The sequence below is a fragment of the Aethalodelphis obliquidens genome, unplaced genomic scaffold (assembly GCF_003676395.1).
Source record: "Aethalodelphis obliquidens isolate GAN/ISIS:26980383/991018 unplaced genomic scaffold, ASM367639v1 scaffold86, whole genome shotgun sequence".
Classification (NCBI taxonomy): domain Eukaryota; kingdom Metazoa; phylum Chordata; class Mammalia; order Artiodactyla; family Delphinidae; genus Aethalodelphis; species Aethalodelphis obliquidens.
Genome location: NW_020838030.1, coordinates 1,805,215 through 1,832,758, shown reverse-complemented (window position 1 = coordinate 1,832,758; position 27,544 = coordinate 1,805,215). Strand labels below are relative to the sequence as shown.

The 27,544-nt window shown below is 46.8% G+C and overlaps 1 protein-coding gene across 1 annotated transcript; it reads left to right on the top strand.

Moving 5' to 3' along the window:
* The first annotated feature begins 2,028 nt into the window (after positions 1–2,028).
* Positions 2,029–27,544, top strand: RBSN (rabenosyn, RAB effector). Its single transcript, XM_027093857.1, has 12 exons — positions 2,029–2,237; positions 4,230–4,546; positions 8,223–8,363; positions 11,427–11,527; positions 12,441–12,486; positions 12,605–12,766; positions 15,048–15,289; positions 17,301–17,371; positions 20,022–20,108; positions 21,170–21,272; positions 22,645–22,749; positions 23,442–27,544. The coding sequence occupies exons 2-12, from the start codon at positions 4,399–4,401 to the stop codon at positions 24,588–24,590; spliced, it is 2,355 nt and encodes a 784-aa protein (XP_026949658.1). The 5' UTR covers positions 2,029–2,237; positions 4,230–4,398; the 3' UTR covers positions 24,591–27,544.

Sequence of the window (27,544 nt, the reverse complement as noted above, 5' to 3'; positions counted from 1 at the left end):
GATGTGTCTTTTTGAATTTTGGTGTTTCTCCACATAGAGGCCCAAGAGTGGGGTTGCCCGGTGATGTGGTAGCTTTATTTTAAGTTTTTTAACAAACCTCCATACTGTTCTCCCCTGTGCCTGGTACCAAGTTACCTTCCCAAACCAGCGCAGGAGGGTTCCCTTTTCTCCATGCCCTGTCTCGCCTTTCTTGTAGACTTTTTGATAATGGCCCTTCTGACGGGTGTGAGGTGATACTTCGTTTTGATTTTGATCTTTCTTTCTGTAATCATTGGCAATGGGGACCTCTTTCCATGTGGTTACAAAACAAAACAAAAGTAAACAAAACGGTGTCCGTTAAATTTCCCTCTTGAAATAGCTTATGGCAAGTCCTCCATAGTTTTAAATGTTTTTCGATTACCTACCCTAGAATGTTCCTTGAGGGTTGCTGTCATTTACAGCCCCTGCAAGCCCTTTGAATATTAAGTGCCGGTAAGCACAGTTTTTTTTTTTTAACATCTTTATTGGAGTATAATTGCTTTACAATTGTGTTAATTTCTGCTGTATCACAAAGTGAATCAGTTATACGTATACCTATATCCCCATACCCCCTCCCTCTTGCGTCTCCCTTCGACCCCCTCCAACCCACCCCTCTAGGTTTTCACAGAGCATAGAGCTGATCTCCCTGAAGTACTGGTTTTTAAGTTGTTGTTCAAGGAGTTGTACACTAGGCGGCAGCACTTCTTCAGGCCCAAGTCTGGTTCCTGGGCAATCAGAGCCATAGAAAAAGTCCTGTTTCTGGGTTAGATATTACAGTGGAATGTGCCAGAAGAAACAGCTAAGGGCTGGCGTCTCATTGCTGCTTCCCCCTTACCCTTCAGCCCCAGGAAAATCCAACCCCTGCCCACACGACAATGCTGAGGGTACTGTCGTATGTAGGTGGGGGGATTCCGAGGAAGGAGGCTGCCTCTGGGAACCCAGCACCAGGAGACTTGGAGACCTGGTGACTTATCAAAGCTCTTACAGCTGTAAGGTCCACCGGGCTTTGGGTGCACTCGGCTTGGTTGAGCTGTACGATGGCCCACCTGGATCTGGAGATGGTGGTCCCATCCCCAGGTAACCTGGCTCTGCAGGTGCAAGGGGGGCTGATTTGCTGGCCCATCCTCCCTAGGCCCCTCAGCTCCGCCACAGTCCAGCCTTGGGACACAAGGCTGCTCAGGCTGCAGGGATGTGACACCAGCCCAAGTCACCGAGGCCTGTGGGGAATATCGTTGGGGTTTATTTTGTGTGTGTGTGTGTGTGTGTGTGTTTTCCCCACACATTGTTCTTTATCCATTCATCCGTCGGTGGACACTTAGGTTGTTTACATATCTTGGGTACTGTAAGTGATGCTGCAGTAGATAAGAGGATGTAGATACCTCTTTGAATTAGTATTTTTCTGTTCTGCAGATAAACACCCGGAAGCGGATTTAGTGAGTCCTATGTTAGCTCTGTTTTTAAATTTTTTGAGGAACCTCTGTGTTTTCCGTAGTGGGTGCAGAAATTTACATTCCCAGCAATAGTCTACATGTGTTCCATTCCCATCCTCCCCAACACATTTCTTTTGTTAACGGCCACTATAACAGTTGTAAAGTGATATCTCATTACTGTCTTGTTTGTATTGGAAAACTTCACAGATTTTCCTGAGCACTCTGTACCTGTTTTGGATGTATACTTCCTGTCATTATAAGCCCACTCTCATGCTGTTATATTCCAGACTCTCCACATCCTCCAAGCCTCTCAAATAATTCCTTTACTCTCTAGCGCTCAGGAAGTTTAATTGACTCTAATTAATTTAGAAGTGTTCGTTGCCTCATTCACTGCGCACCTCGGTCAAGGAGCAAAAAAGCACAGGCTTCAGTTTTCCCATACTTAACAGTGGGGTGGAGAGCAAGGGGCGTGGTTCAACTTCGCTGGCGGAACTACCAGAGTCGTCAAAACGTCGCAAAATTACCCAGCCTCGCCTGGCCGGTTTTTCCTGCGCCTGCGCAGAATCCGCCGCTGGCCTGCGCTTGGGGATTCCCTTCCGTGCCCTCGAAGACTTGGCGCTCCTCCGTGGTCCGTCTGCCTTTCTTTCGTTTTAGGCGTCGACGCAGGCGCGGCTGTTGAGCGCCGAGCAGTCGATGGAGATGGTGGCCTCGACCGCTTGAGGGGTCGTGGAGGCCCCGAGCTCGGGTCGGAGAACTGGACAGGCCTTCGCGGCTGTGGGACCGGGAAAGGTACACGGGGCTGGGCGTGCCTGCGGGGCTCTTGTCAGAAACCGGGCGGGCGGGCCGTGCGGGCGTGGGATCCGTGTGTGGTGGGTGTGACGTGCGTGGTGGGCGCTGGGGCTCTCGGGCCGCGCGTCTCGCTCGTGTGCCCGGGGTGTTTTTACTTCGTGGTTGCTTGGGGTTGTGTGAGCTCTGTAGCGTTACGCGGCTGGGGCGGCGGGGGGCTGTCTTCCAGGAGCGTTTTCTGGGTCTTCTGTGGAGGTTTAGGCGTTTGGCTTCGGGGTTTGTGTGGTGCCTATGTGAAGTTGTCGTGTGTGCTTTGTGGGGATGAGCCTTTTCACCCACCGCACTGTGGGTGCGGTGATGCGGCGCGTGCACGTCACGTTGAGTTACGTGGAGGGTGGTCGGGCGGCCCGGGGATGTGTGGTAGCTGCGGCGTGTGGCCGGCAGCTCTCACGCTAGACGTGGAGTTGCAGGAGATGTGGGTTTTATTTGGACTTTGGACGTGATTTAGGGTGCGAGGGTCTCGCATATGTTGTGGACGTGGGGCCTGGCTTGGTGGTTTGTGGTGGGTATTCGGTATATGATTGTAGGGCTCGTCCATTCATTCATTTATTCACCCTTGGAGCGTTGTTGAGATTTTCGGTGTTTTGTGCCGGGCACTGACCCGGGGAGTGTGGTGTTGGGAACGAGGACGTGGCTTCTGCTCTCAAACAGCTTACAGGCTGTTGGATTAAGTCGCTTTGTGTACCTGTGATTACAAATTGAGATAAATGCTATGAGGAGAGGCGCAGGGCTGCCCGATGGGAGAATGCGTCAAGCAAGAAATTCTCGAGGAAGTGAGGGTGTCTTGAAATATGGGGAGTGTGTGTTGGTAGCGTGAGTGCGTGGGAAGGAAGGGGGCTCGGGTGAACCCCTGGCTGGGAGGGGCCGGGAGCTGCTTTATCAGCGACCGTCTGGAAAAGGGGCTGAGATCTGAATGTATATAACCATTGGGCTTTTTAGCTAGAGGAAGAAAACAGGGACCTCGTGTTTCATTTGTTTATTTCCTGGGTCACTGCCACTCTTCAGCTTTGAGGGCTTAGGCAGTTCCTCCTCCGTGGCCCTGTTAGCAGGTCCATCCACAGCTCAAAGATGACGGTCATACATTCTCCCTGACTCTGTACTGTGGTTTGTGGCCTCAGGTTCTTGGGGAGAAATTTCTCTGCTTTTGTGGATTGGTTTTGTCTGCATTTCCCTATGGCTATGCATCTTTCTGAGGTGACATTGCAAGTGACTTTGCCGTGGCCTGATAAAACTGAAAATGTAACTTATTAAGCCCTGAATTGTATAAGCATCAGCTTCTTTTATTTTTGAAGCAGTGAGAACGTTAGGCTTGCTGGTTTATAAAGTCTAGTAAGTTTATTGGAGAAAAAGTACCCTACAAACGTAAGACACAGAATAGATTTTTCTTTTTGATCACTAGGTTTCTAATGCTCCTCCTTAGACTGAAGCTGGAACTTTGTTTGATTTGGTTTGGTTTGATTTTTAGCGCAGGTGCTATCCCTTTTATATCAGTGCCTTTTTGACAGAGGTGCAAGAGCTCCATATATGTAGTTGAATAAATGGTCAAGGTAAAGAGAGTCAAATAAAAATTTGTGCTTGTTGATAACTATTCCAGACATTTCCCCAGCGGCTAAAGTGGAATACAGATTATGAAGCTAGATCATTGGAATGAATGTTAGTGAATTGCCTTGGTATTGTGTTTACTGTTGAAGTTGTATTTTCCTTTCTTCAAGAATCTGTGCTTTCCCTTTCACTGAGTTGCCATTGTCCAGTGATGTTCTCATATCTTAGAAAGTTTTGTGTTTTGGTCTAAGGATTCGAGAAAGCAGTTTGTGTTCTCAAACTTGCACTGAAAAATGTTAAGTACCCTTCCTGAACTGTGAAAAGGACAAGGAAAATTCTCAATTGCTGGTAATTTGCCTGAATTGGTTTCCCCCCGCTTCTTTCCTTTCTTAGGACTCCTACTCCAGAGAGGATACCTCATCCAGGGCCGTGATGCCACTTCCCCATCACTTGTGTGCTGCTTGGTTAAGCTAATGCTGCGGATCCCTTGTCTCTTGTGGAGGAGTCAAGCTGACTCTTGGCATGAGGACCCTGCCTTGCGGGGGTTGAGAGTGACACTGCCATGGCTTCTCTGGATGACCCAGGGGAAGTGAGGGAGGGCTTCCTCTGCCCTTTGTGCCTGAAGGACCTGCAGTCTTTCTATCAGCTGCAGTCACATTATGAGGAAGAGCACTCTGGGGAAGACCGTGATGTCAAAGGGCAAATTAAAAGTAAGAGACAGGGACTCTCTGCTTATCTCATTCTGTCACTGGGAGCTTTAACTCGTGGGATGGTTATCATCAGCTACCATGTTGCCACCGTAATATGATAAACAATACGAAATTAATAATAATAATAGAGAACATATTTCTAGTGCTTTCCATGTGCCAGGCATTATTCAAAATCTTCCCAGTGTATTAACTTCATTTAATTCTCACGATAACTATGTGACTATGAGCCCATCTTACTGATGAGGATACCAGACACAGAGAGATTAGACACAGAGATAACTTGCCTGAAGCTGCAAAGTGAGGTAGAGCCCGGCTTTGAACCTAGTAAGTGTAATTACTGTCCTCTGCTGTCTCTTGCTAGAATGTTTGAATTACCTAACTGCCAGCCTAAGAGGGTTTGGGGTGGAATTCCTTTCCTTTGCTCTGTAAGTGGAGGCACATTGTACACCCATTTACCTGTTACAAATTCAGGCCTTCCTGCCATCCTTACTTCTTCAACTAGACCTTGTCCTCTGCAGCACAGGAAAAGGAAGATTATGGTTGAAATATAAGGAGTTAAACCCAAAAAGTTAAAACTTGGTTTTTGAGCTTCCAAGGACCCTCAGGTCCTGGAGATTTGCAGAAAGAATTTTTCATATTTTTGCTATACAGATTATTCATTTCCCGAACTTTAGATTCTAACCCCTAAGTATGATGCTGGTGCTCTGGAATTCACTTTCCTAGTGATTCAGTTAATAGCTGGCCACATTTCTGAAGGCAATGAGATTAAAAAGGTCTATTGCTGTATTCACAATTCTTTGTTGGGTGGGAGAGAGAGGAATGATCCATGTATTCCTAAGCGGACTCTGGTCTCCACACGTGTGAGTCACATGCCCCTTGTAATCAAAGTCTCACTCCATGTCTCACTTTTCAGTTCAGAAAAAAAGAGTTGTTGAAAGTATTAACATTTATAACTTCTGTCAAAAATATGACAAAGTCAAACATTTTCAAAATCCTGAAGGCTGCAGTGGACTAGGTGGCTTCTGGCTATAGAGGCTGGAGCAGAGTCATAACTCTGAGGAGACCCAAAAGGAAAAATAAAGAGAAATGTATGTTCTTTCACATACATTGTTATTTCATTTGACTCTCCCAACAACCCTGCAGGAAGGTGTTGGTCTCATTTTATAGAGAAAAAGTGAGGCTCAGAGATGTGGAGTGACTTATCCAAGGTCAGATAGGAATTGATGGAGGTAGGCCTTGACCCCATGTCTTCCATCACCTCTAAGCCTAATGCTCCTCTTTGCGCGTGGCATCACTGATGAGGTGAGGCCCTGTATTCCAGTCACAGCATGCACTGCAGCTGGAAAACTAGCAAACGAAGGGACTGATTGTCTAAGGGTCCTTTGGATAACTGAAGGGCCTCCATGATTTTCAGTGAGCATCTAGTCTTAGTGCCAGCTCAACTGAGTCATATACCGTGACATCACTAAAACCTTGATGCCGGTGGGTGGAGAGATTAGAGAATGTCCTCACATTCCTGTGATGACTGCCCTTGTATTAGGGGGAAAATGTGTAAGATTATCGAGGGAATAACAGATATAGGACCTTCTGCTGCTAACTGAATTGAAGTGAGGGTTGATCCTGAGTAGTAGCTGGAGAGAGACCGGGAGTTATAAAATTTAGTTTCTCTTTTCTGTCAGTGTCTGTTTCTCTCTGCTTTTCTGTTTCTGCCTCCTTTGAGAGACAGTGAATTTCCTGCTCCTTTGGCTGTGAGGGGAAGACAGGCAAAATGAATAAGGCACCTAGATTTTAGTCCCCTTTTCTTTCATGTAGCTCATAATCACAAAGTCAAGAAGTCAAGACTTGGGCTTTCTTTTCACTAATGAAAAGGAGAAACCTGGTACTGAGTTGAAGAAATGCTTTGGGCCGATCAGATACTGGAAACTACCTCTTCAGGTGGAGTTCTTTCCTCCTACCTCTGCTTCCTTTACTTGGCTTGTTTTGGGCTCTTGGAAAACCTGGGACTGGAAATAACTCTCAAAGATGTTAGCTAAGGGGCCGGGCTGCAAGCACTAAAGCCCGCTTTTATTAGGAAGGGCATTTCTAATTCTCTGTTTAGTGTCCGTTACAATGGAAGGCTGCAAGAAGGTCCTTCTTTGGTTGGCTCAAGCTTTGGTTCTAACTCTAGCATAATCTCTTAAAACTAGCCTCACCATCCCTGACAAGGGCAGGTTATGGGCTACTTTCTCTCCTAACTCACAGTATCGCACATCAGAGGGAAACTATTTATGTATATAGCCCATTGTCTTCCTGGTGCCATCACTAGGCTTATTTATAGCTACCTTCTGTTATAAAAAAGCCATCCAAACCTTTCAGGAAGGATTCAGTGTCTAGTGCATTTTGTGTCTAGGACATTTGCCTTATCTGAGATGCATTTTTTTTTAACAAAGCCTTTTCAGGACACAAGGGCTGTCAGTTGAATTTAACTTTCCTCATTTTCTTTGTTCCTCTTAATCAGCCTCTTTTTTAGGAAGCTTGAAATTTGGGAGACACTCTGGTGTTCATTAAGATTCTGATTCCATTTGTCTTGCTGGAATTTGGGAGGCAAGACCCAAGGCTAGGGAATGACTTACCGGGGGATAGACTGTACTATCCATAATGTCCTCGGGCCTCCCCTGGTGGCGCAGTGTTTAAGAATCCACCTGCCAATGCAGGGGACATGGGTTCGAGCCCTGGTCCGGGAAGATCCCACGTGCGGTGGAGCAACTAAGCCCGAGCGCCACAATTACTGAGCCTGAGCCCTAGAGCCTGCAAGCCACAACTACTGAGCCTGCGTGCCACAACTACTGAGCCTGCGTGTCACAACTACTGAGCCTACGTGCCTAGAGACGGTGCTCCACAACAAGAGAAGCCACCACAATGAGAAGCCCGCGCACCGCAATGAAGAGTAGCCCTAGCTCGCCGCAACTAGAGGAAGCCCGAGCACAGCAACGAAGACCCACTGCAGCCAAATAACAAATAAATAAATAAAAACATAATGTCCTCATATTCCTGCTATTTAGCTCTCTCTCTTTACCTTTCGAGCTCTTGACTTGGCGTTTTTGTCCTCATAGAAGCACATAGTTCCTCTTGTGTACTTCCTTGGCCTCGAGCTGTTACAGTCCTTGAATTTCTTTAATTTTGTCTGAAGTAGTCTCTTTTATATTTTATGGCCCTAGGATTTTAGACTAGAGTTAATCATAATAATACTGCTGAAATCACAGTCTGCGGCTTTCTTATGGGACCCCAGACCCAAGAGTTCCCTTCCCTACTACATATCTAAAGTACAGATCTTTGAATTCAAGAATCTCTAGTTCAGAACCAACTTACTGGTACAGTTTGCTGATGTTCCTCAGCCTGCAGTTGAGTCTCTCCTTAACTTTATAATTGATTTAAGCAACAAGATCCCTGTGATGTATATGGGCTGGAGGATGGAATTGGACCAGTAAATGGGATTGTGACAGTGATTCTAGAAGTTTTCCTCCTTCCCCCATACTACTTATGTCCTCAGAAAATGAAAGAACCCTGATACAGGAGAAGCCATGAAATGCATTGGGACCCTGTTGATAGGTGAAATCTAAGTGCTTTTCCTATAGGACCTTGACTCTCTATTGGGTTATCTTCGTGGATTCATATGGTGTTTGTTCCATTTTTCAAGGTCTTGTCCAGAAGGCTAGGAAAGCAAAGAACAGGCTGTTGAAACGAGAAGGAGATGACCGAGCTGAATCAGGGACCCAAGGATATGAGTCTTTCAGCTATGGAGGGGTTGATCCTTACATGTGGGAACCCCAGGAGCTTGGTAAGAAATTCTTTTCATTCGTTCATTCATTCGTTCATTCAGCAAATGTTTATTGAACATCTATATGTTTTAAGAGTTGGCTGAAGAGACACCAGTAAATCAGAATGGTTATAAGCTTCTGAACCTTGTGTTCTAGTGGGGGGAGAAAATGGACAAGAATGAGCTGGGCCTCTGCTTTGTGTTAGGCACTGCATTAAATGCTTTACTTGTGGACTCTCGTTTAATCCTTACTGAACTCCATGGGGACCTCCCAGGGTCAGACAGCTAGGAAACTGCAGAACTGGGGTAGGAATCCAGCTCTTTGACATCAGCCCAGGTGCAGTCCATTGACTGGGCTGTCTCTTCTTGTGTAGCCATTGATTACCTCCCTACTGAGAAGCACTGGTTCATGCAACTTAATTTTCTGAAGCATGTAATTGTGTTATCATCTGCTTACTTTCAAAATTACCATCTTTTCGGGTTGATGAAAATGTTCTAAAATTTATTTTGGTGATGGTTGCACAACCCTGTCAATATACTAAAAACCATTGAATTTGTATGCTTTAAATGGTGAATTGTATGTATTTGAATGATAACTCAGTAAAGCTTTTACCAAAAAGATCATGCCACATGGAGTTGAACTAGCTAATCTTACATGTCCTTTAACTGTTGAATGATAGTGATCATTAATATAGTATTTTCTATCCATGCGATGGGTAAATAATGATTCTTTCGTAGTAGTTTATTATACTTTGTTTTGTTTTGGGGCCGCTCTGCATGGCACGTGGGATCTTAGTTCCCCAACCAGGGATCGAACCCATGCCCCCTGCATTGGAAGCGTGGAGTCTTAACCATTGGACTGCCAGGGAAGTCCCATAGTACTTTATTATACTTTGATACTCATTATCTTGTTCACCTTTCACAAAAGCCTTGTGAGGTAGAAAGGGTAGTGATGCTCATTCCATTTATAGATGAGAACACAGACTCTAAGAAGGGAAGTGATATTTACCCTGGGGTCATCTACCAAATAGTGCTGCTGCAGGATGTGTCTTTTATTTTATTTTTTTAATAAATTTATTTATTTTATTTACTTTTATTTTTGGCTGTGTTGGGTCTTCATTGCCGCGCACAGGCTTGCTCTAGTCGCAGCGAGCAGGGCTACTCTTCCTGTGGTGCACGGGCTTCTCATTGCAGTGGCTTCTCTTGTTGCAGAGCACGGGTTCTAGGTGTGCGGGCTCAGTAGCTGTGGCTCGCGGGCTCTAGAGCGCAGCCTCAGTAGTTGTGGCGCACAGGCTTAGTTGCTCTGCAGAATGTGGGATCTTCCCAGACCAGGGATCAAACCCGTGTCCCCTGCCTTGGCAGGCCGATTCTTAGCCACTGCACCACCAGGGAATCCCAGAATGTGTCTTTTTGGAAGAGGAAAGTCCTAGAATTACACTATCCAATATGATAGCTACTAACTGTATGTGGCTATTTAAATAAATTAAAGTTAAATTAAAAGTCAGTTCCACAACCACACATTAGCCACATTTTAAGTGCTCAGTCTCCATGTGTGGCTAGGGGCTACCATGTTGGAGAGTGGAAACATTTTATTTTCATTATGGCAGGAGAAAAATGGCTTAAAAATAAGATTATATGCATATATTTATTAGTTACATATGAAAGACAGAAACATGAAGGAGACTTTTCAAGCATATGAATTATTAGCTTTTTGATAGCTTATTTCATGATTGCCAGTGTTAAATTATCAAGGTGATTTACTGATTAACTTGCCTGTTTCAGCAACTGAAGGAAGTCACAAATTACAAAAGGTCACGTGAATGGCAAATTTTAAAAGTTAACGTGTATTGTCACTCCTAAAAATTCGAAACTAAAATTTAATTAGGTGTTAAAGTTGATTAGGGAAGAAGAAAAGCGTGGATGCTTAAGAGTGTAGCATAAAGATCTAGATATGGTAAAGCAGCGGTCCCCAACCTTTTTGGCACCAGGGACCAGTTTCAAGGAAGACAGTTTTTCCATGGACGATGGTGGAGGGTGGATGGTTCAGGTGGTAATGTGAGCGATGGGGAGCGATGGGGAGCTGCAGATGAAGGTTTGCTCGCTCTCTTGCCTTCCACTCACCTCCTGCTGTATGGCATGGGTTGGGGACCCCTGTGGTAAAGTACCTAAATGAATAGGCCATCATTGGGTGGAAGAAATGAAATGAGTGCTGGGAGGGTTGAGGGGGCAGGGCCGGCTTTCAGAAGAGGTGAGATTGAGCAGGTTATATTTCAGATGCACTGAGACAACAGGCTACTTGGTTCCATTTGTGTGAGGAGGTTTGTCCTGGGTCTTGGCTGCTGGACTGAGAAGTTACCTGTTTAACTAGCCCCCTCCAAGGGCATCTATTAGCGTTTACATTTGGGGGGCTATTTTGAGAAGGATTGTTTTTATTCTGATGAAAAACTATATTGTACCAGCTTTGAAAAGTACAGAAAAGTATGAGATGTTTAAAAATCGCCCATAATGTTACTGCCTTTTTATTTAACAAAAATTCGTGTGCCAGGCAGTATTCTAAGGATTTTATAAATTTTAACTTCTGTAGTCCTGATAACAGCCCTGTGGAGTAGGTACTACTGTTTTCCCCATTTTATAGCTGAGTACTCCAGGTTACAGAGAGGTTAAGGAACTTGTCCAAGGTCACACAGTGTGTGGCAGAATTGAAACTTGAGCACAGACTGGCTCCAGAGTTCAACCTCTGTCCTTAAGGTCTTTCCTATCATACTTTGTGGCCCCAAGGTGACAGTTAACATTTTAGCAAATTTCCTTCCATTTGCTTTTCTAGTTTTTTAATTTTTAGTAAGACTCTAATGGACTTCCCTGGCAGTCCAGTGGTTAAGACTCCACGCTCCCAACGTAGGGGGCCCAGGTTCAATCCCTGGTTGGGGAACTAAGATCCCACATGCTGCATGGTGTGGCCAATAGATAGATAGATAGATAAATAAATAGATAAATATAATAAAATCCTAGAATGTTTGAAATTCAAGGTAGAGAGGCTCCCTCAGGGAAACGACAAGTCGTTTATGTCACCACCTCCCCTCCTAGGTGCTGTGAGAAGCCATCTTTCCGACTTCAAAAAACACCGAGCTGCCAGAATTGACCACTATGTCGTTGAAGTCAATAAATTAATAATCAGGTTAGAGAAGGTAAATCTTTTGTTTTAAAACACTTTTTTCCTGCAAGTATAAATCTTCTGGGGGGAGAATTACATTTCTGTAACATGTGTCTTGTATATTGTGTATATCCAATGCTGGCAAGGAAGCGCCCCACCTAGAGCTGTGCTGAGGACGTGGTGGATGGTTCTAGCCTGGGCTGGCCTTACTGAAGGTGGTGGCCCAGGTTGATGACTGGCCACATATCCCGCTTCCCTTTTTCTTCCTATGAAGGCCACTTGGCTGCTGGATAGCCTTTCTGCCTTTAGATCCTTTCCTCGTTTGGGTGTCCCAGGGACAATCACTCAGTGAGGCATAGTGTGTGATACCATGTGATGGCAAACAGAGAGGCTAGTAACCAGGCATGTGAGGAGTACCCTGCCAGGGCCAGTGTGCAGTGTGGGAACCTCTCGTCCTGTGGTTGGTTTAAGAGTGTGTCTTCAATACCACGATCGCTCTGTTTACTTTAACCCTGGAAATGCTTGTTGTGTATAAGCTGGGTTGTGTGGTGGGCATGGCAGCAACCACACGGGTTCAATTCTTTATGTGTACTTCGTAGGGCAGAAATATGTGACCACTTTCATTGTCCAGGAGGACTGTGGCGAATCGGGGGGTTCCCATTGCTTTCAGTAGCCACCCCACCGTGCCCTTGCCTACCCCTGGTTATTGCTTAAGCGGGTAACTGACAATAAAGAGATTGGAATGGGTCATGCGAAGGGAGGTACCTTCTGGATGCAAAGCTAATACTGTATCCCCCACAAAGTTGTTTTTGTGACATTTTGGGTTTGGAGACGACAGATAAGACTTGAGCAATGCTGGTGTGCTCATTCCCACTTGATGCTTCTGCCTGTAGAAAGTGTATACACCACCAGATTAATTCCTTCTGGCACTTTTTTCTCCTTGTCAGCTCACTGCATTTGACAGAACAAATACTGAGTCTGCGAAGATCCGAGGTAACTCTAGAACTTTGCTCACATTCCTTCTATTCTTTATCTTTCTTCTTGACCAGATCTCCTTTTTAAAATGGCCTACATTTATGTTTGTTTGGTTTTTGTTTTGTTCTTCCCAAAGCAATAGAAAAGTCCGTGGTGCCTTGGGTCAACGACCAGGATGTCCCCTTCTGTCCAGACTGTGGGAATAAGTTCAGCATCCGCAACCGCCGCCACCACTGCCGCCTCTGTGGGTCTATTATGTGCAAGAAGTGTATGGAGCTCATCAGCCTTCCCTTGGCAAGTAGGTGATGGGGAGGCGGGCCCTGGACCCTGATCTCCTTTTGAGACTAACTTGTTTACTAATTACCACTGGGTGATTTGGGGGACTTTTTAAAAAAATTAATGGCCCATGGGATCTTCATTCATTTACTTGTTTATTCCTTGAAGCCCATTACAGCCTAGGCCCTGTGTTAGGGACCAGTGATTCAATGGTCTGTAACAGAGGTTGGCAAACTTTTCCCATAAAAGATCAGGTAGTAAATATTTCAGGCTTTGTGGGCCACATACGGTCTCTGTCACATTTCTTCTTCTGTTTTAAACAACCTTTTTGAAGTGTAGAAACCATATGTAGCTTGAGGGTCATACAAAAACAGGCTGGACTTGGCTTGCAGGTTGTTGTTTGCCCATGTCTGGTCTATAAGCATCAGCCATTCCTTCAGGGAGTCCAGCACCCAGCAGGGGAGACACAGTGACAAACAAGTGCTTTATAAAGAGGCAAGTATGATGAGAGAAGTTGTGTCAGGCACATGGGAGAGTTGACGGAATCTTTTTTTTAAAAATAAATTTATTTATTTATTTATTTTTGGCTGTGTTGGGTCTTCATTGCTGCCAGCGGGCTTTCTCCAATTGTGGTGAGCGGGGGCTACTCTTCGTTGTGGTGCGCAGGCTTTTTTCATTGTGGTGGCTTCTCTTGTTAGGGAGCATGGGCTCTAGGCGTGTGGGCTTCAGTAGTTCTGGTGAGCGGGCTCAGTAGTTGTGGCTCGCGGGCTCTAGAGTGCAGGCTCAGTAGTGGTGGCGCACGGGCTTAGTTGCTCCGCGGCATGTGGGATCTTCCTGGACCAGGGCTCGAACCCGTATCTCCTGCATTGGCAGGTGGATTCTTAACCACTGCGCCACCAGGGAAGTCCCGAGTTGATGGAATCTTTGTCAGCTCTGCTTGAAGTGGCAGGTGAGGCTTTGAGAGGAGACTGTAGGAGGTGGTCTTAAAACGAGCAGCGGGCTAGTCCTTTCCTTTGAGCAAAGAGTCACAGACAGCTCACCGTCATATAGAATAGGCTGTAATGTCGTAATATGAGAGCCACTGAGTGCTGCTGAGGCCGCTGCAGAGGCTGAAGAAGAGTGAGAGTGTGGGTGCTCAGGGTCAGGAGGTGACGTTTGAGAGCAGCCTTGAAACACAACTGGGACTGCAGAGAGTGGGGCAGGCAGGCATCCTGGGGAGAGTGAAGAGCTGGTGCTTAGGCGTGGGATGTGGAAGGGCCTGGGGAAGGTTAGTAGATGAGCAGGTACAGTAGTTGGGGGTGTGAAACACTGCTTGAGAATGTGGGAATGAGGCTGTAAAGGTTAGATGGAACACAGTGTCCCAGTGGTCCAGAACTTTGAACCTCAGCTGGTTAAAGGTTGCGAAAGATGATCTCATGGGGTTTTGGCTAATTCTGGGACTTTTGGGGTGATTTTGCAACCCTGGAGAGTTCTGCTGACTCTGCATGTACCGTTGGCTGCAGGATGTCTGGATAACATGGGACAGAAGCAGATGCTTCCTCTGTCGAGCTCTGATGTCCAGCGGGCTTGCATTACCTTGATACTTCCCCTTTCTCCCTGAGGCGACTCCCTGTCTTACCTGAGACTTTATAAGCTATGTTTTGGGGACACTCTTCACCTTCCTTCTTTTGAGCTAATTAACTGACCTTTACTGGGCAGCTGCTATGAGGTGGCCCTGTTGGAAAAAATATAGGGCTGCAGCTATGAATAAGACAGTTTCTACCCTCAGAATCACAGATTCCTAGGGCAGCTCTGGGGTGTACATAGAGCTATCACTACAGGGAAAAGTGGGAAGTGCTCCACAAGGGGTGATGTAGTAGAAACTGATAGAAAGGCAGATTGTTTTTGCCTCAAGGAATTGCGGGGGGGGTGCTTCCGGGAGGATGTGCCATTTGAGCTGAGCTTTGGAAGGGGTAGGAGTCGGGCGTTTGGGCGTGGGGGAAGGCCGTGGAGGGTAGCCCAGGGAGAGCCTGGGTTGTGTCTCAGGCACGGGGCAGGGCAGTAGGTGGTAAGGCCAGGTTAGGGGTGGGCTTCAGAGCCTCAGAGACAGACTGTCATAGGCTGCCTGGCTCTTTGGCAGCTGCACTGGGCATCCATCCCACCTCAGAGCCTGAGCCCGGAAGGCAGAGGTGTGGGTGCTTCTCGCCTGTGGGCAGAGCCTGCTCTCGTGCCACCCCCACCGTTGGACTCCACTGCTGTTGTGGCTGGTGGGGTGATTGGAGGCTGTGGGCTCACTGCTGCCTGTCCTGTGTTGTGCTTTACAGACAAGCTCACCAGTGCCAGCAAGGACTCCCTGAGCACTCATACCAGCCCCAGCCAGTCACCCAACAGTGTCCACGGCTCCCGCCGGGCCAGTATCAGCAGCGTGAGCAGTGTGAGCTCTGTCCTGGACGAGAAGGATGACGACCGGATCCGCTGCTGTACACACTGCAAGGACACACTACTCAAGAGAGAGCAGCAGATCGATGAGAAGGAGCACACCCCTGACATCGTGAAGCTCTACGAGGTGATTCGTGTGTGGCCTTGAGTCTGATTCGAGAGATCTGGCTGTTGGTTATATACATGCCTGCAGATTTTGGAGAATGCTTTGGGAAGTCATTCCCTTGAATCATTTTTAGTTTTTGCCAAAGGGCACTAGCTAGGGCCCTGGGTGAGTCGCAGAGTCACTGGGTATGTTGCAACAAACTTGTTCCCTCACCCTTTCATGCCCACTTGACAGCGGGGTGGGGGGGTGGTTAGGGGCTTCTGTGGCCCAGGGGCAGGAGGAGGAAGGGTGGTTGTCATGCGGTGTGGACAAGTTCTGTGGGTGGGCAGGAGCTGGAGCTGGTGGTGAAGAGTGGGCTGGAAGAGTCCTGCCACACTCACTTGGAGTTTGAGAAACTGCCCGGAGGCTTAGAGCTTCCTCTTTTAAGTCCATTCAAATGCCTCAGCTCTCATTACCACCAGCAACCCTGGAATGCCTTCAGTAGATGCTGCTTTAAAGGAGCAGAGTGTGGTGCCAGAAGCTGGGATTTAGAGTCAGACTGGGTGTGAGCCTGGCTCGGCCTCCTAATGGCCAGGTGAGGCCTGCAAGATGAGAAGGGTGATCCAGGTTGGGGTTGGGCAGGGAGGTGGTAGGAAACGGGGAGGAGGAAACCCGCCCAGGCATCGGAAGCAGTTTGTGCAAAACTGAGCAGAGGAGGGGTGTATCCTTTTTTTTTTTTTTTTAATAGATTTTATTTATTTATTTTTGGCTGCGTTGGGCTTCATTGCTGCGCGTGGGCTTTCTCTAGTTGCGGCTAGCAGGGGTTACTCTTCGTTGTGGTGCGTGGGTTTCTCATTGCGGTGGCTTCTCTTGTTGCGGAGCGTGGGCTCTAGGCACACGGTTTTCAGTAGTTGTGGCACGTGGGCTTCAGTAGTTGTGGCTCGCAGGCTCTGAGCTCAGGCTAAGTAGTTGTGGAGCACGAGCTTAGTTGCTCCGCGGCATGTGGGATCTTCCTGGGCCAGGGCTCGAACCCATGTCCCCTGCATTGACAGGCGGATGTTTAACCACTGCGCCACCAGGGAAGCCCCAAGGAGGGATGTGTTTTTGTCTGATGATCACTGAATGGTCACTGGTAGCAGTTCTGTAGGTCACAGTGGCTGTATTTCTGAACCACCATGAAAATACTCAGGCTACTAGAAATGGTGTTAATTAAACCCTTGCTGAGCTGCAGATGTAGCCATTGTCCATCCTTTATGTGGAGCTCATGATCTGACAACTCATTTTTGTAAATAGCTGCCACGGTTTTGGCTTCCTTCTTTTTTGAAGTGAGCCCTGGCAGTGCCTTGTGCTGCTATCTGGCATCACCTGGCAGATACAGGACATAGCAACTAATTTCTTTTCTCTACCTTGGTAAACTCAGATGACTTGTGTCCTGGAAGGCCTTGCTCCTCTCAGAAACATCCGGTCAAACATCCGGGCTTCCCTGGTGGCACAGTGGTTAAGAATCTGCCCGCCAGTGCAGGGAACACGGGTTCGAGCCCTGGTCTGGGAAGATCCCACATGCCGCGGAGCAACTAAGCTCGTGCTCCACAACTACTGAGCCTGGGCTCTAGAGCCTGCGAGCCACAACTACTGAGCCCGCGTGCCACAACTACTGAAGCCTGTGTGCCTAGAGCCCACGCTCCGCAACAAGAGAAGCCACCGCAATGAGAAGCCCGCGCACTGCAACGAAGAGTAGCCCCCGCTCGCCGCAACTAGAGAAAGCCCGCACACAGCAACAAAGACCCAACGCAGCCAAAAATAAATAAATTTATTAAAAAAAAAAAGTTCACCCTCGCTTTCTTTCCTTCCTGCAAGCTTTTCTTGTAGAGTAGGTCTAAATCAGGAAATTGATAACAACAAACAAAACAAAACAGAGCTAAAAACCACTCTCTGCACTTTTTTCATTTTATAAAACTGCACATTTTAAATACATCTGTTGATTCAACATAACCTCTGGGTAGGCTTTTCTGTACCTTGAGAGTACAACTCACCTCTTCTTTTTTGTTCTTAGAAATTACGACTTTGCATGGAGAAAGTTGACCAAAAAGCTCCTGAATACATCAGGATGGCAGCATCATTAAAGTAAGCTATTCCTCTCTGTTTTACTAATTTAGTGGTGACTGTTTTCTGGCATTTTAGGTCAATTCTTTAGTAGGTGAAAATGACATTCCTAACTCTGCCCAGGCTTTTCTTCTGCCACTGACTGCAGAGAATCTTCGTCATATCTGTATTTCTTTGGGGTGCATGTTACAGTCCTGTGTAGTCATGTTCAGTCATGTGACCCCAGCTTTTCTGATTGAGCGGGTTTAGGAAGGGCCTTGGACGATAAGCACCACTGCCAAGTGCAGCATCCGGAGGTGAGCAAGGGCACTGTGCCTCATGCTTGTGCCTGGGTAGATGCCATTCAGGGTGACACTGAGGTGTCAGGGCTGAGAGCAGACATTTCCTTTAGGTCAGGGGTTGGCAGACTTTGGCCCTTGGGCCGCATCTAGTGTGCCATCTCTTCTTTTAAAATTAAGATTTAATTCACACACCATAAAATTCACCCTTTTAAAGTGTACAGTTCAGTGGTTTTGGTACAACCATCACATCACATTTAGTACAACATTCACAAAATTGTACACCCATCAGCACTGTCTTCATTCTGAAACACTTTCATCATCCTAGTAAGAAACCCCATACCCGTTAGCAGTCCCTGCTCCATCTCCCTTTCTCTGGCAACCACTAGTCTGCTTTCTGTCTATGGATTTGCCTAGTTTGGATATTTCATGTAAATAGAATCATAGATATATGATCTTTTGTGTCTGGCTTTTTTCACATAATGTAAAGTTTTCAAGATTCATCCCTGTTGTAGCATGTGTCAGTGCATCATTCCTTTTGTGTGAAGGCACCGTGTGGGTAGACCACATTTTGTTTATCCATTAGTCCCTTGGTGAACATTTGAGTTTTTCCACTTTTGGCTATTGGGAATAATGCTTCTATCAATATTCATGTATAGGTGTTTTGTGGACATATACTTTTATTTCTCTTGGGTATATACCTAGGAGTGGAGTTCTTGGGTCATATGGTAACTCTGTGTTTAACTTTTTGAGGAATTGCCAGACAGTTTTCCAAAATGACTGCACCATTTTACATTCCCATCAGCGGTGTATGAGACTTTGAATTTCTCCACATTCTTGCCCACACTTATTTCAACATTATAAATTCAATGTTATTGGGACACAGCCACGCCTGTTTGTTTGATTACTGTAGCTGATTTTGCACTACAGCAGCAGAGTTAAATAGTTGCAACAGAGACTGTATGGGCCTCCATAGCCAGGGGGGAGCTACTGTTGCTAAGCATGTTTCCAGGTGTCTAACTCTTACGCCTCCAAAGACCAGTTCTGAAGTGCTTTAAGTGAGTGCCTTTCAGTCTGTCACTCATTCACTCAGTGGATATTTAGCAAGCACGAGCTACGTGCCAAGTGCTGTTCTGGGTGCTGGGGCTGCAGCAGTGGACAGGGGAGACAGCTTCATTATCATGGGAGTGCAGACCGTAACCAAGTGAACAAGTAACGCACATGATAATAATGCCAGGCATGATAGGTGCTCCGAGGAGATTATAGTTGGTTGATGTGACTGAGACCAGGGCAGTGATTTCGGATTTGGGCCAACCCTGTTATTTTCCACATGACTTGGCGTTATCAAGACAAAGTGCAAGTCTTTTTAGTTCTGATCTGATGTTCTTTTTGCAAACTGTGCAGTTAGAGATGATGAGACAACTTTATTGAATCTGCAGATTACAGCACACACCAAGATTTTTCCAGCTAGGCCTGCCTTATAGATGGAAAACAGGTAAACACAGCAGTTCTTTCTGTTTATTTAACTTAAATTGCTGTTGCCTCAGGAAGAGAGTTGAGTGGCCATTGCTGAGGCTGGATTAATAGCTTGGAGATCATTTGAAATGTTTCTCTTCACAGTAAAAATTGTTTAAGCTTGTCCCATGTGCTAGTTACTAGGGGTATAAAAATGAAAAGCCATGATCACTGCACTTGGAGTTCAGCAGTCTGGTGGGAATGACAGACTAGTAAAGGAACAATTCTAAGACCACATGATAACTGTTGCTGTTCCTCTGAGACTGGGGTTAAGCCACCTCTGGCCTTCCCTGATGTCCCATCCTCCACCCTGGGCAGAGTTACTCCCTCTCACCTCCTTTCTTGAGTTGGAGTCCAAGTGATTTTCTCACACAGGGAGCAATTGTTCGTGAGACCTGGGAGCATGGGGCAACTGACAGTGCCACGTGGGCCGTGGCTTGGATTCCTTGGTCAGCTTTCCTATCATTCCTCCGCTCCCTGGGTAGTCTTTGAGTGAGAAAAGAAAGTACCTTCTCCTCTTACGTGGTCTGACCAACTCATTTAGTAAACCACTTCAACCGTCTTACTAGATGCACTGAAATTGTTCACGGAAAGTAGGCTGAAGTAGATTCAGTCACATTTATTTTGGCAATGAGCTTAGGAGCTGGTCCTCAAAGACCTCGGCACTAGTGTGTCCCTATGGTGTCTGCAAATTAAAAGCAGTTTCTAGTTGATTAGCACTTATATTTTGAAAAGGAATGAGCACTGCAATATATGCAAGAGTCTGAAATGCCATTTGGAGAGAATTAACTGTCTACCCCTCTGTGAGTCCTTTTACACCACACTGTCCGTTCAGTGCGATGACATTTAGATCAAACATCTCTGTGATTTCTCCCTAGTGCTGGAGAGACAACCTACAGTCTGGAACATGCCAATGACCTTCGAGTGGAAGTGCAGAAAGTGTATGAGCTAATAGACGCTTTAAGGTAAGGTCTGTTAGGTGATGTCTTACGTGCTGCCTTGAGTGGAGGAGGTGCTTTGTTAATGAGTGGTGGGCGGCCAGCAGACCTGAGCTTACCCAGTCCTGGTGATAGTGGGAGTGTGTGAGGAGGAGGCTGAGGGAGTTGCCAGCTCTGGCACTCAGTGCATCTCAGTAACTTTCGGTTAAGGATTTCTATTGTTCATTATTATTAAAGGAATAGGAGTTGATTGACACCAGCTGTGTGCCAGTCACTGACTACTTCCACACAGAGTAGCTCCTTTATTATACCATGGTTACCCTGTGAGGTAGAGATTAACATCCCCATTTTATAGGTGAGAGAATGCACCACAGCTAGAAGAAGGACTGGAGCCCAGATGGAAACACAGATTCTTTTCTTCAAGTTGACTGCTGCCTTGGTTTTTTTTGGCCGCGCTGTGCAGCTTGTGGGATCTTCGTTCCCTGACCAGGGATCGAACTGAGGCCCATGGCAGTGAAAGCGCCGAGTCTTAACCACTGGACCACCAGGGGAGTCCCAGTCGCTGCTTTTTTTTTTTTTTTTTTTTTAGTCGCTGCTTTTTAACTGTGGATTGGCTGTTGGGGTTACATCAGCCCTTTGCAGTGTAGGAAGTACTGTGACTCAGAACAGAGATGCGGAACTCTTGTCCATCTGTACGTGCAGGGCTAGCTACGTGGTTTAGGGTCTGCTGCAAAATGAAAATTCAGGTCCCTTGTTCAAAATTAAGGATTGTAAGACAGTGATAGCAGAATATGAAACCAAGCACAGGGCCCTTCTGCTGTGCTGGTCACTCACCCACGACGCTGGCCCTGCACCAGTGGTCAGTGCCTCGATGGCTGAGTGTTTGTCGTTCACCCTGTGCTTGTTTGGGGCCTTGGGTACAGCCAAAGGGTAAGAAATGGGCTTTGCCTGCAAGGACATTTCAGTGGAGTCTCTAACCCATTTCTCTACACATGTTGCTGGCATGCAAGCCTGGTGACTCGGGACTTTTCACCCATGTTTCTGAGGCTGGCAGTGCCTGTTACAGTGATGTATTTGTTCCAATTCAGTAAGAAGATCTTAACCTTAGACTTGAAGCAGGACCCTCCACCACATCCAAACACTTTACGGCTACAGAGGATGATCAGATACTCAGCTACGCTTTTTGTGCAGGTAAAGTCATCCTGGGGTGGCAGAAACGCCGCACTCGCCTCCCCTGCTCTTCTACCACTCTGAAGGCAGATTGGGCCAATGGCTTGTTTATTTTCTGTTTGTACATTTATTACTTTTTAAGGTTATAAATGTGTCAGTCACATCTAGAGAAAAATCTGGATGTCAAAGAAAAGTAAATATTCCTTTTAGTCCTATGTCCTTAACACCATCCTGCCTCATTCTGATATATTTTCTTTTTTATTCCATTTGCACTGGTTATATAAAGTAGTTACATATGCTACTTATAGTAACTTATATAAGTAGCATATTTGCAAGTTTAGGCCTTCTTATTGCTGAATTTTATATCATAAGCCCTTTTTTTTTTTTTGGTGGCGCCACACGGCATGCAGGATTTCTAGTTCCCCAACCAGGGATCGAACCCATGCCCTCCGCAGTGGAAACACCAAGTCTTAATGACTGTAGTGCCAGGGAAGTCCCATAAGAACTTTTTTATGTGGTCCTCAAACAGCTCTTGTTTGAATGACTACAGAATAGTGCTCTGTGTACACTATCCTTTAACTATTCCCCTTTCACTGGGCATTTGATAGATTCCCATTTTTTGCTGTTGAGGATTGCCTGATGGACATACTTGCACATAGCATTTCCTCCTTGGGATAAGCTCCTACGGGACTCTTCCTGGGCCATTGGTTTGGAGGAAACAGGTGACAAGGGCGCACTAGACGTAGGTGGTTGGATCTAAGTTGTTTCTACCTCAGAAAGCCCTTGTGAGAGTCACAGTCAATCCCCTGTGGGGCTCCTGACAGAGATCTGAGCGTCCTGTTGGGTTAGTTTCCCAACATTGTAATGCAGAGAATGAGGCCCTTCCTGCTTTTGATTAGTGGCTGTATTCCACAGTCATTTGATGAGTGCCTGCTGAGTCCCAGGCAGTGTTCTAGGTGCTGGGTATCCTGCCATGAGTAAAGACAGACATTCCTGTTCTCATAAAGCTTGTATTCTAGAGAGGGGAATAGAAAAGAAACAACTAAAAAGTATAGCTTAAGAGGGTGGAGAGTGCTGTGGAGAAACGTAAAGAGCGTGGGGTTGGGGCTTTGACGGAGGCTTACGGATGTAGACAGGGAGGGCAGGAAAAGGCCCCACTGAGAGGGCAAATAACTGGGATGTCTGGTGTTGATCATTTCATCAGGAAAAGGCTGGCCTATTTGGAAGTTGGCTCTGCTCCGATTTCAGCGTTAGGTCCTTCCCTGCTCTGCTCATTAACGTGATTGTCCGAGAGTGGGGTAGTTTAGCTTAAGTGGGCTCTCACTAGAGGGCTTCAGGTTCACTTTTTCTCCTAAAAGGGTTTAAGTGTAAAATTGCCTGTGACCCCCTACAGGAAAAGTTGCTTGGTTTGATGTCACTGCCAACCAAAGAACAGTTTGAGGAACTGAAAAAGAAAAGGAAGCAGGAAGTGGAGAGGAAGAAGATCCTGGAGAGACGGGTGAGTGAAGCTCAGGGATGCTGGCGTCCTGGCTTCTTCCCTGCGGCTCCCTTGAGCGCAGAGGCTTCCTCAGGCTCCCAGGAGGTCCTGTGAGGTTGTCGTTAAGTCAGAACCTCTCACTCTCTCTAGTTTGCATTCTCCTTCTGTTCTGTTTCTGGCCTCTCTCATCTTCAGAGGTCAGGGTAATTATTTTTCTCTCCAGGTCCTATTTTTCTTTCAGAGGTTCTACTGATTTTCTCCTGTCCAGAATACCATAGAGACTGGCAATCCTCCCCCTGGTACAAGCTGCAGAGGACCCAGACACCAGGGAGTTCTTTCTAGAACACTTTGGAATATGCAGTATTAAACAGAATAATACGTGTATTTAAGATTGTGTGAGGTTCTAGTGTAGATGAATGGTAATAGACCTCAGAGATTTAAGACAAGTACGTGGCCAGTGAATCTAAGATTGAGAGAAGCTTATCCCTTAACTTACTGTTATTTGGTATTTTAATTTTGAAAATCAGGGTGTGTCCCTCCTTCCCTTCTGATAAAAAAGCCTGATTTGATTTTAGCAGTTGGATATCGTAGTCCTGAGGTAGAGAATTGGAGTCTCACTGACACAGGGATAGCGGGACCGCAGAGGGTGGCTGGCGGTGTGGCTGTTGGCCTGGTGACCGTGTTTCTTCTCTTTGGCTTTGGTGTCTCCCCAGGCTGCCCTGGAATCCCAGCGAAGGCTTGAGGAAAGGCGCAGTGACCTGGTGTCTCATGCGACCAACGGGGAGGTGGTGTCCCTTCGCGGGGGCCATGCCCCGTTGAGAAAGGCTGAGGGCTGGCTCCCACTCTCTGGAGGTCAAGGGCAGGTCGAAGACTCGGACCCACTCCTCCAGCAGATCCACAACATCACATCCTTCATCAGGCAGGCTAAGGCCGCGGGCCGGATGGATGAAGTGCGTACGCTGCAGGAGAACCTGCGCCAACTGCAGGACGAGTACGACCAGCAGCAGACAGAGAAGGCCATTGAGTTGTCCCGGAGGCAGGCCGAGGAGGAGGACCTGCAGCGGGAACAGCTGCAGATGCTGAGGGAACGCGAGCGGGAACGAGAACGGGAGCAGTTCCAGGCGGCATCTCTGCACACGCGGACTCGGTCCCTGGACTTCCGAGAAATCAGGCCTTTTCAGTTGGAGCCAGGCAGAGAGCCTCGCAACCACCTTGCTCATGCCTTGGATCTGGGCTGTTCCCCAGCTCAGAGCAGTGCGGCACCCAAGACCCCTTCACCCAGCTCGGCTCTCGAGCCCATCAGACTGTGGTCTGGGCCCCCAGCCCTTGGCCAGGAATTCTTCCCCCAGAGCACCACGTCGCAGCACAATGAGGTGCCCTCCCTAAATCCCTTTGATGAGGAAGACCTCTCCAGCCCTGCAGCAGAGGGCACGGCCAGCCCTCCTGCTGCAGAGCCTCCTCTCGGCCCTCCAGCCTGTGTCCTCAAGGAGTACAATCCTTTTGAGGAGGAGGAGGAAGAGGAGGCAGTGGCAGGGAATCCCTTCACTAGCCCAGACAGCCCAGCCCCCAGCCCCTTTGACGAGGAAGATGGGCATCCCCCTCAGAGACCCTCAGGACCTCCTGTTCCTGGCAGCCCCTTCGAGGAGGCCCCCTGTACTAACCCGTTCGAGATGGACAGTGAGAGCGGGCAGGAGGGCGAGGAGCCCATAGAGGAGGAGCTCCTCCTCCAGCAGATCGACAACATCAAGGCGTACATCTTCGATGCCAAGCAGTGCGGCCGCCTGGACGAGGTAGAGGTGCTGACGGAGAACCTGAGGGAGCTGAAGCACACCCTGGCCAAACAGAAGAGGGGCGCCGACTGACCATGATGGGCAGGGCGCCTTTGGGGCCTGGCAGGAGCCAGGGGAGCAGGAGGGAGGGCTGCTGGAGTTGATGGACAAGGAGGAAGGGCGAGATTTAAGCTGCACGCAGGTCAGCGGGGGAGGAATCTGCTGTTTCGTGCTGTGCACTTGGAGCTTTTTCCATGATAGTTGAATAATAAAATGGGAACTAGAACAGGAAGAATCAGCATGCATTTGCTGTTTTTCCTGTTTTTTTTTTTTTTTTTTTTTTTTTTTTATAATTGGGTTTTCCCTTTAGAAGGGAATTTAAAACTTCACTGCCGAGATATAACTAAGCGCAGTTCTGTTGGGCCCTGGGCAGAAATGGCTACTGTGTACCTCTTGCAGCCATTTGCTCCTGCCTGGTGTTTGGTCATTATGCAGTATTATAGGGCAGCCTTATATAGGGCCCTTCCTTTAGCCAAGACAGACAAGATAGAGTCCTGTAAATTTTACTCGGCTCTGGAGGAAGTCTGTCCCCATTAGGGTATTATGTTGCTTTTACCTGGGACTTCCACTGCTCTACTGGGCACATTCTGCCTGTACAATGGAAGGGGGAGGTCTTGCTATGAAGGCAGTATTTAAAACCCAGGAAAGCCCAGCACCTCTTCTTAAGAGTGGGTAATGGTGGTGAGGTTTCACCGGGGTCTGTTTCCCTCTTTGACTTCTTGTTTGTCTCTTTCAGGAAGTTAAACTCCCAGTGCAGGGGTATCACTGTGAGTCTGATCGTGAACTTTTTACAAAACAGGAGTGGGTAACTTTTTGGTTGATGGAGGTGGTATAATTTGGGAGAAGAGTCTCTATCCAAGTGTGGCTCTGTGGAACTGAATGACCGCTGGGACAATTGTCTGTCCCCAGAGAAAGCTTCCTCTAGAGCTTTGGCAAAATAACTCTGAGCTGGGCTTTTTCAGACTTTTTCATAGTTTAGGAATTGGTGACCAGGAAGCTCTTGTGGAACATTGTCAGAAGAGTTAAAGCTCCCCTGAGTCAGAAAGTCAATTAAAATAACTTCCAAGGCTAGTTGATGAGCCTTCTTCCCTTTTGGTTCATCTTGTGCTGACCGTGGACACTGGTGAGATATTTTTTTACCAATGTTTAGTATTAAGAAACTGAAATGGGGAATTCCCTGATGGTTCAGTGGTTAGGACTCGGCGCTTTCATTGCTGACGGCACGGGTTCAATCCCTGATCAAGGAACTAAGATCCTGCACAGTGCACCATGTGGCTGGGGAAAAAAAAAAAAGAAACTGAAATGTTTGAAAGAGGCACAACCCAGGATCATTTTGGTAGAATCGCAGTACTTGAACTCTTCACCAATTAAGGGCAAAAAGGGAGATTGTTAATTTAGCTCTGGTGCTTAGGTTTACAGGAACATAACCCTTAACTGACATCTGCCATCTTGATACCCAAGTGTGCTCAGCTCTGGGTAGAGTTCCTGCAATTATGCTTGTTAACTACTGAACAATAACTGACCACTAGTCACTTTATACCCCTTAACTAACTCTGGGTCATACTCTCAATGGTTAATGGTGTGAGAGTTGAAATTCACTTTGTTACATTCTGGGACGACCTCTCTTGATCTTGGGAAGGTCTGAAAAACATTGTGGTGTAAAGCTAATCTGTTTTTGTATTGACACTATTCACATTTCTTTAGCACCTGCTGGATCTTTGGGCTGAATGAGGGGGTCCTGTATGGGGATGTGGGAATGGGGAGTGGGTGGGTGGAGGGTGTGTGGAGGACCCCTCGAGTCTGGGTTCTCTTCACAAAGGAATGTGAGTGGGTTTGAGGTCAGCCAGTTACCAACCTTGCTGATTGTCATGGTTTTGGGAAGTTGGCCGTCAGGCATATAAAATGTTGCCCGGTACAGGCATTTTTTCTTCCTCAGGGTCATTGCCCTTCATGCTGTTACTCTGGAGGGATTTATGGATGGCTGCATGCTCCTCCCTGCTCAGTCTGTCTTTTCTCTTTGACTGAAGAGAAGGAAGCTCTCTGTGCCGAAAAGCAGGTAGTTCCAAAAGCTAAATGCTGGTCTCCCTCATGATTACTTTTCTAATGAGAATATATCTCTTTTAGTTAGCTGGTGGTTTCAATTAAGACTAGTTTACCAAACATACCCTTTCTCTGAAATCAATTGCAGGTGGCAATGTATAAGTAACTAAGAGCATTGAGAGCCACTAATATAAGAAACATGTTTTTAAGCTAAAAAAAAGAAATTTTTTAACTGAATATACTAAATCAAACTAAAACCCTCTGATGTGATTGAATTCTTCCATGGCTGTATGTTTCCATTTAATTCTTCCATGGCTATATTCTCCTATAATCACAGACATGACCGGAGTTAGAATTCTCTATCCCTCGGAATTCACACGGGCACAAAGTTGGATTTACAGGGATGGGTTAACGTCAGGGAAGAGATGGCCTATGAATTGCAACCACAACTTCAGGTTTTTGCCTCGTGTGAATAGTTCCCCCGTCCTGCAGTCCTTCATCGCAAACAGCTCCATCTCATCGGAAAATGGGCAAGTCCTTGAAACGGCGTTGGCAGATGTCCCTAGACACAGATCATGTATGCAAGAGACTTTGGGGATTCAGGCATCAAATGAAGCTGGCTTTTCCCTGTTATGCCTTGTCTGTATTTTCCCTTGTCTAATACACTAAGGACGCTTACTCGTTATGCTTGCTGCTCAATGTGTCTCTTCTGTTCAGATACTAAAATGTACCTGAATCAATCAAGAGCCACGTGGTAGGTTGGACGTTGGCATAGGTGATGGGACTCAGGGTGAGAAGCTGGTCTCTTTACCAGGTCACAGACTGTGGTAGTAGATTATGCTGGTCATCTGACGGTGACAGACAGTTTGAAGGTCATTGATTTGCATGCACTACTCTGAGGCCTTGTATTGGAACCTTTTTTAAAAAAATAAAATAACATGTTAGTG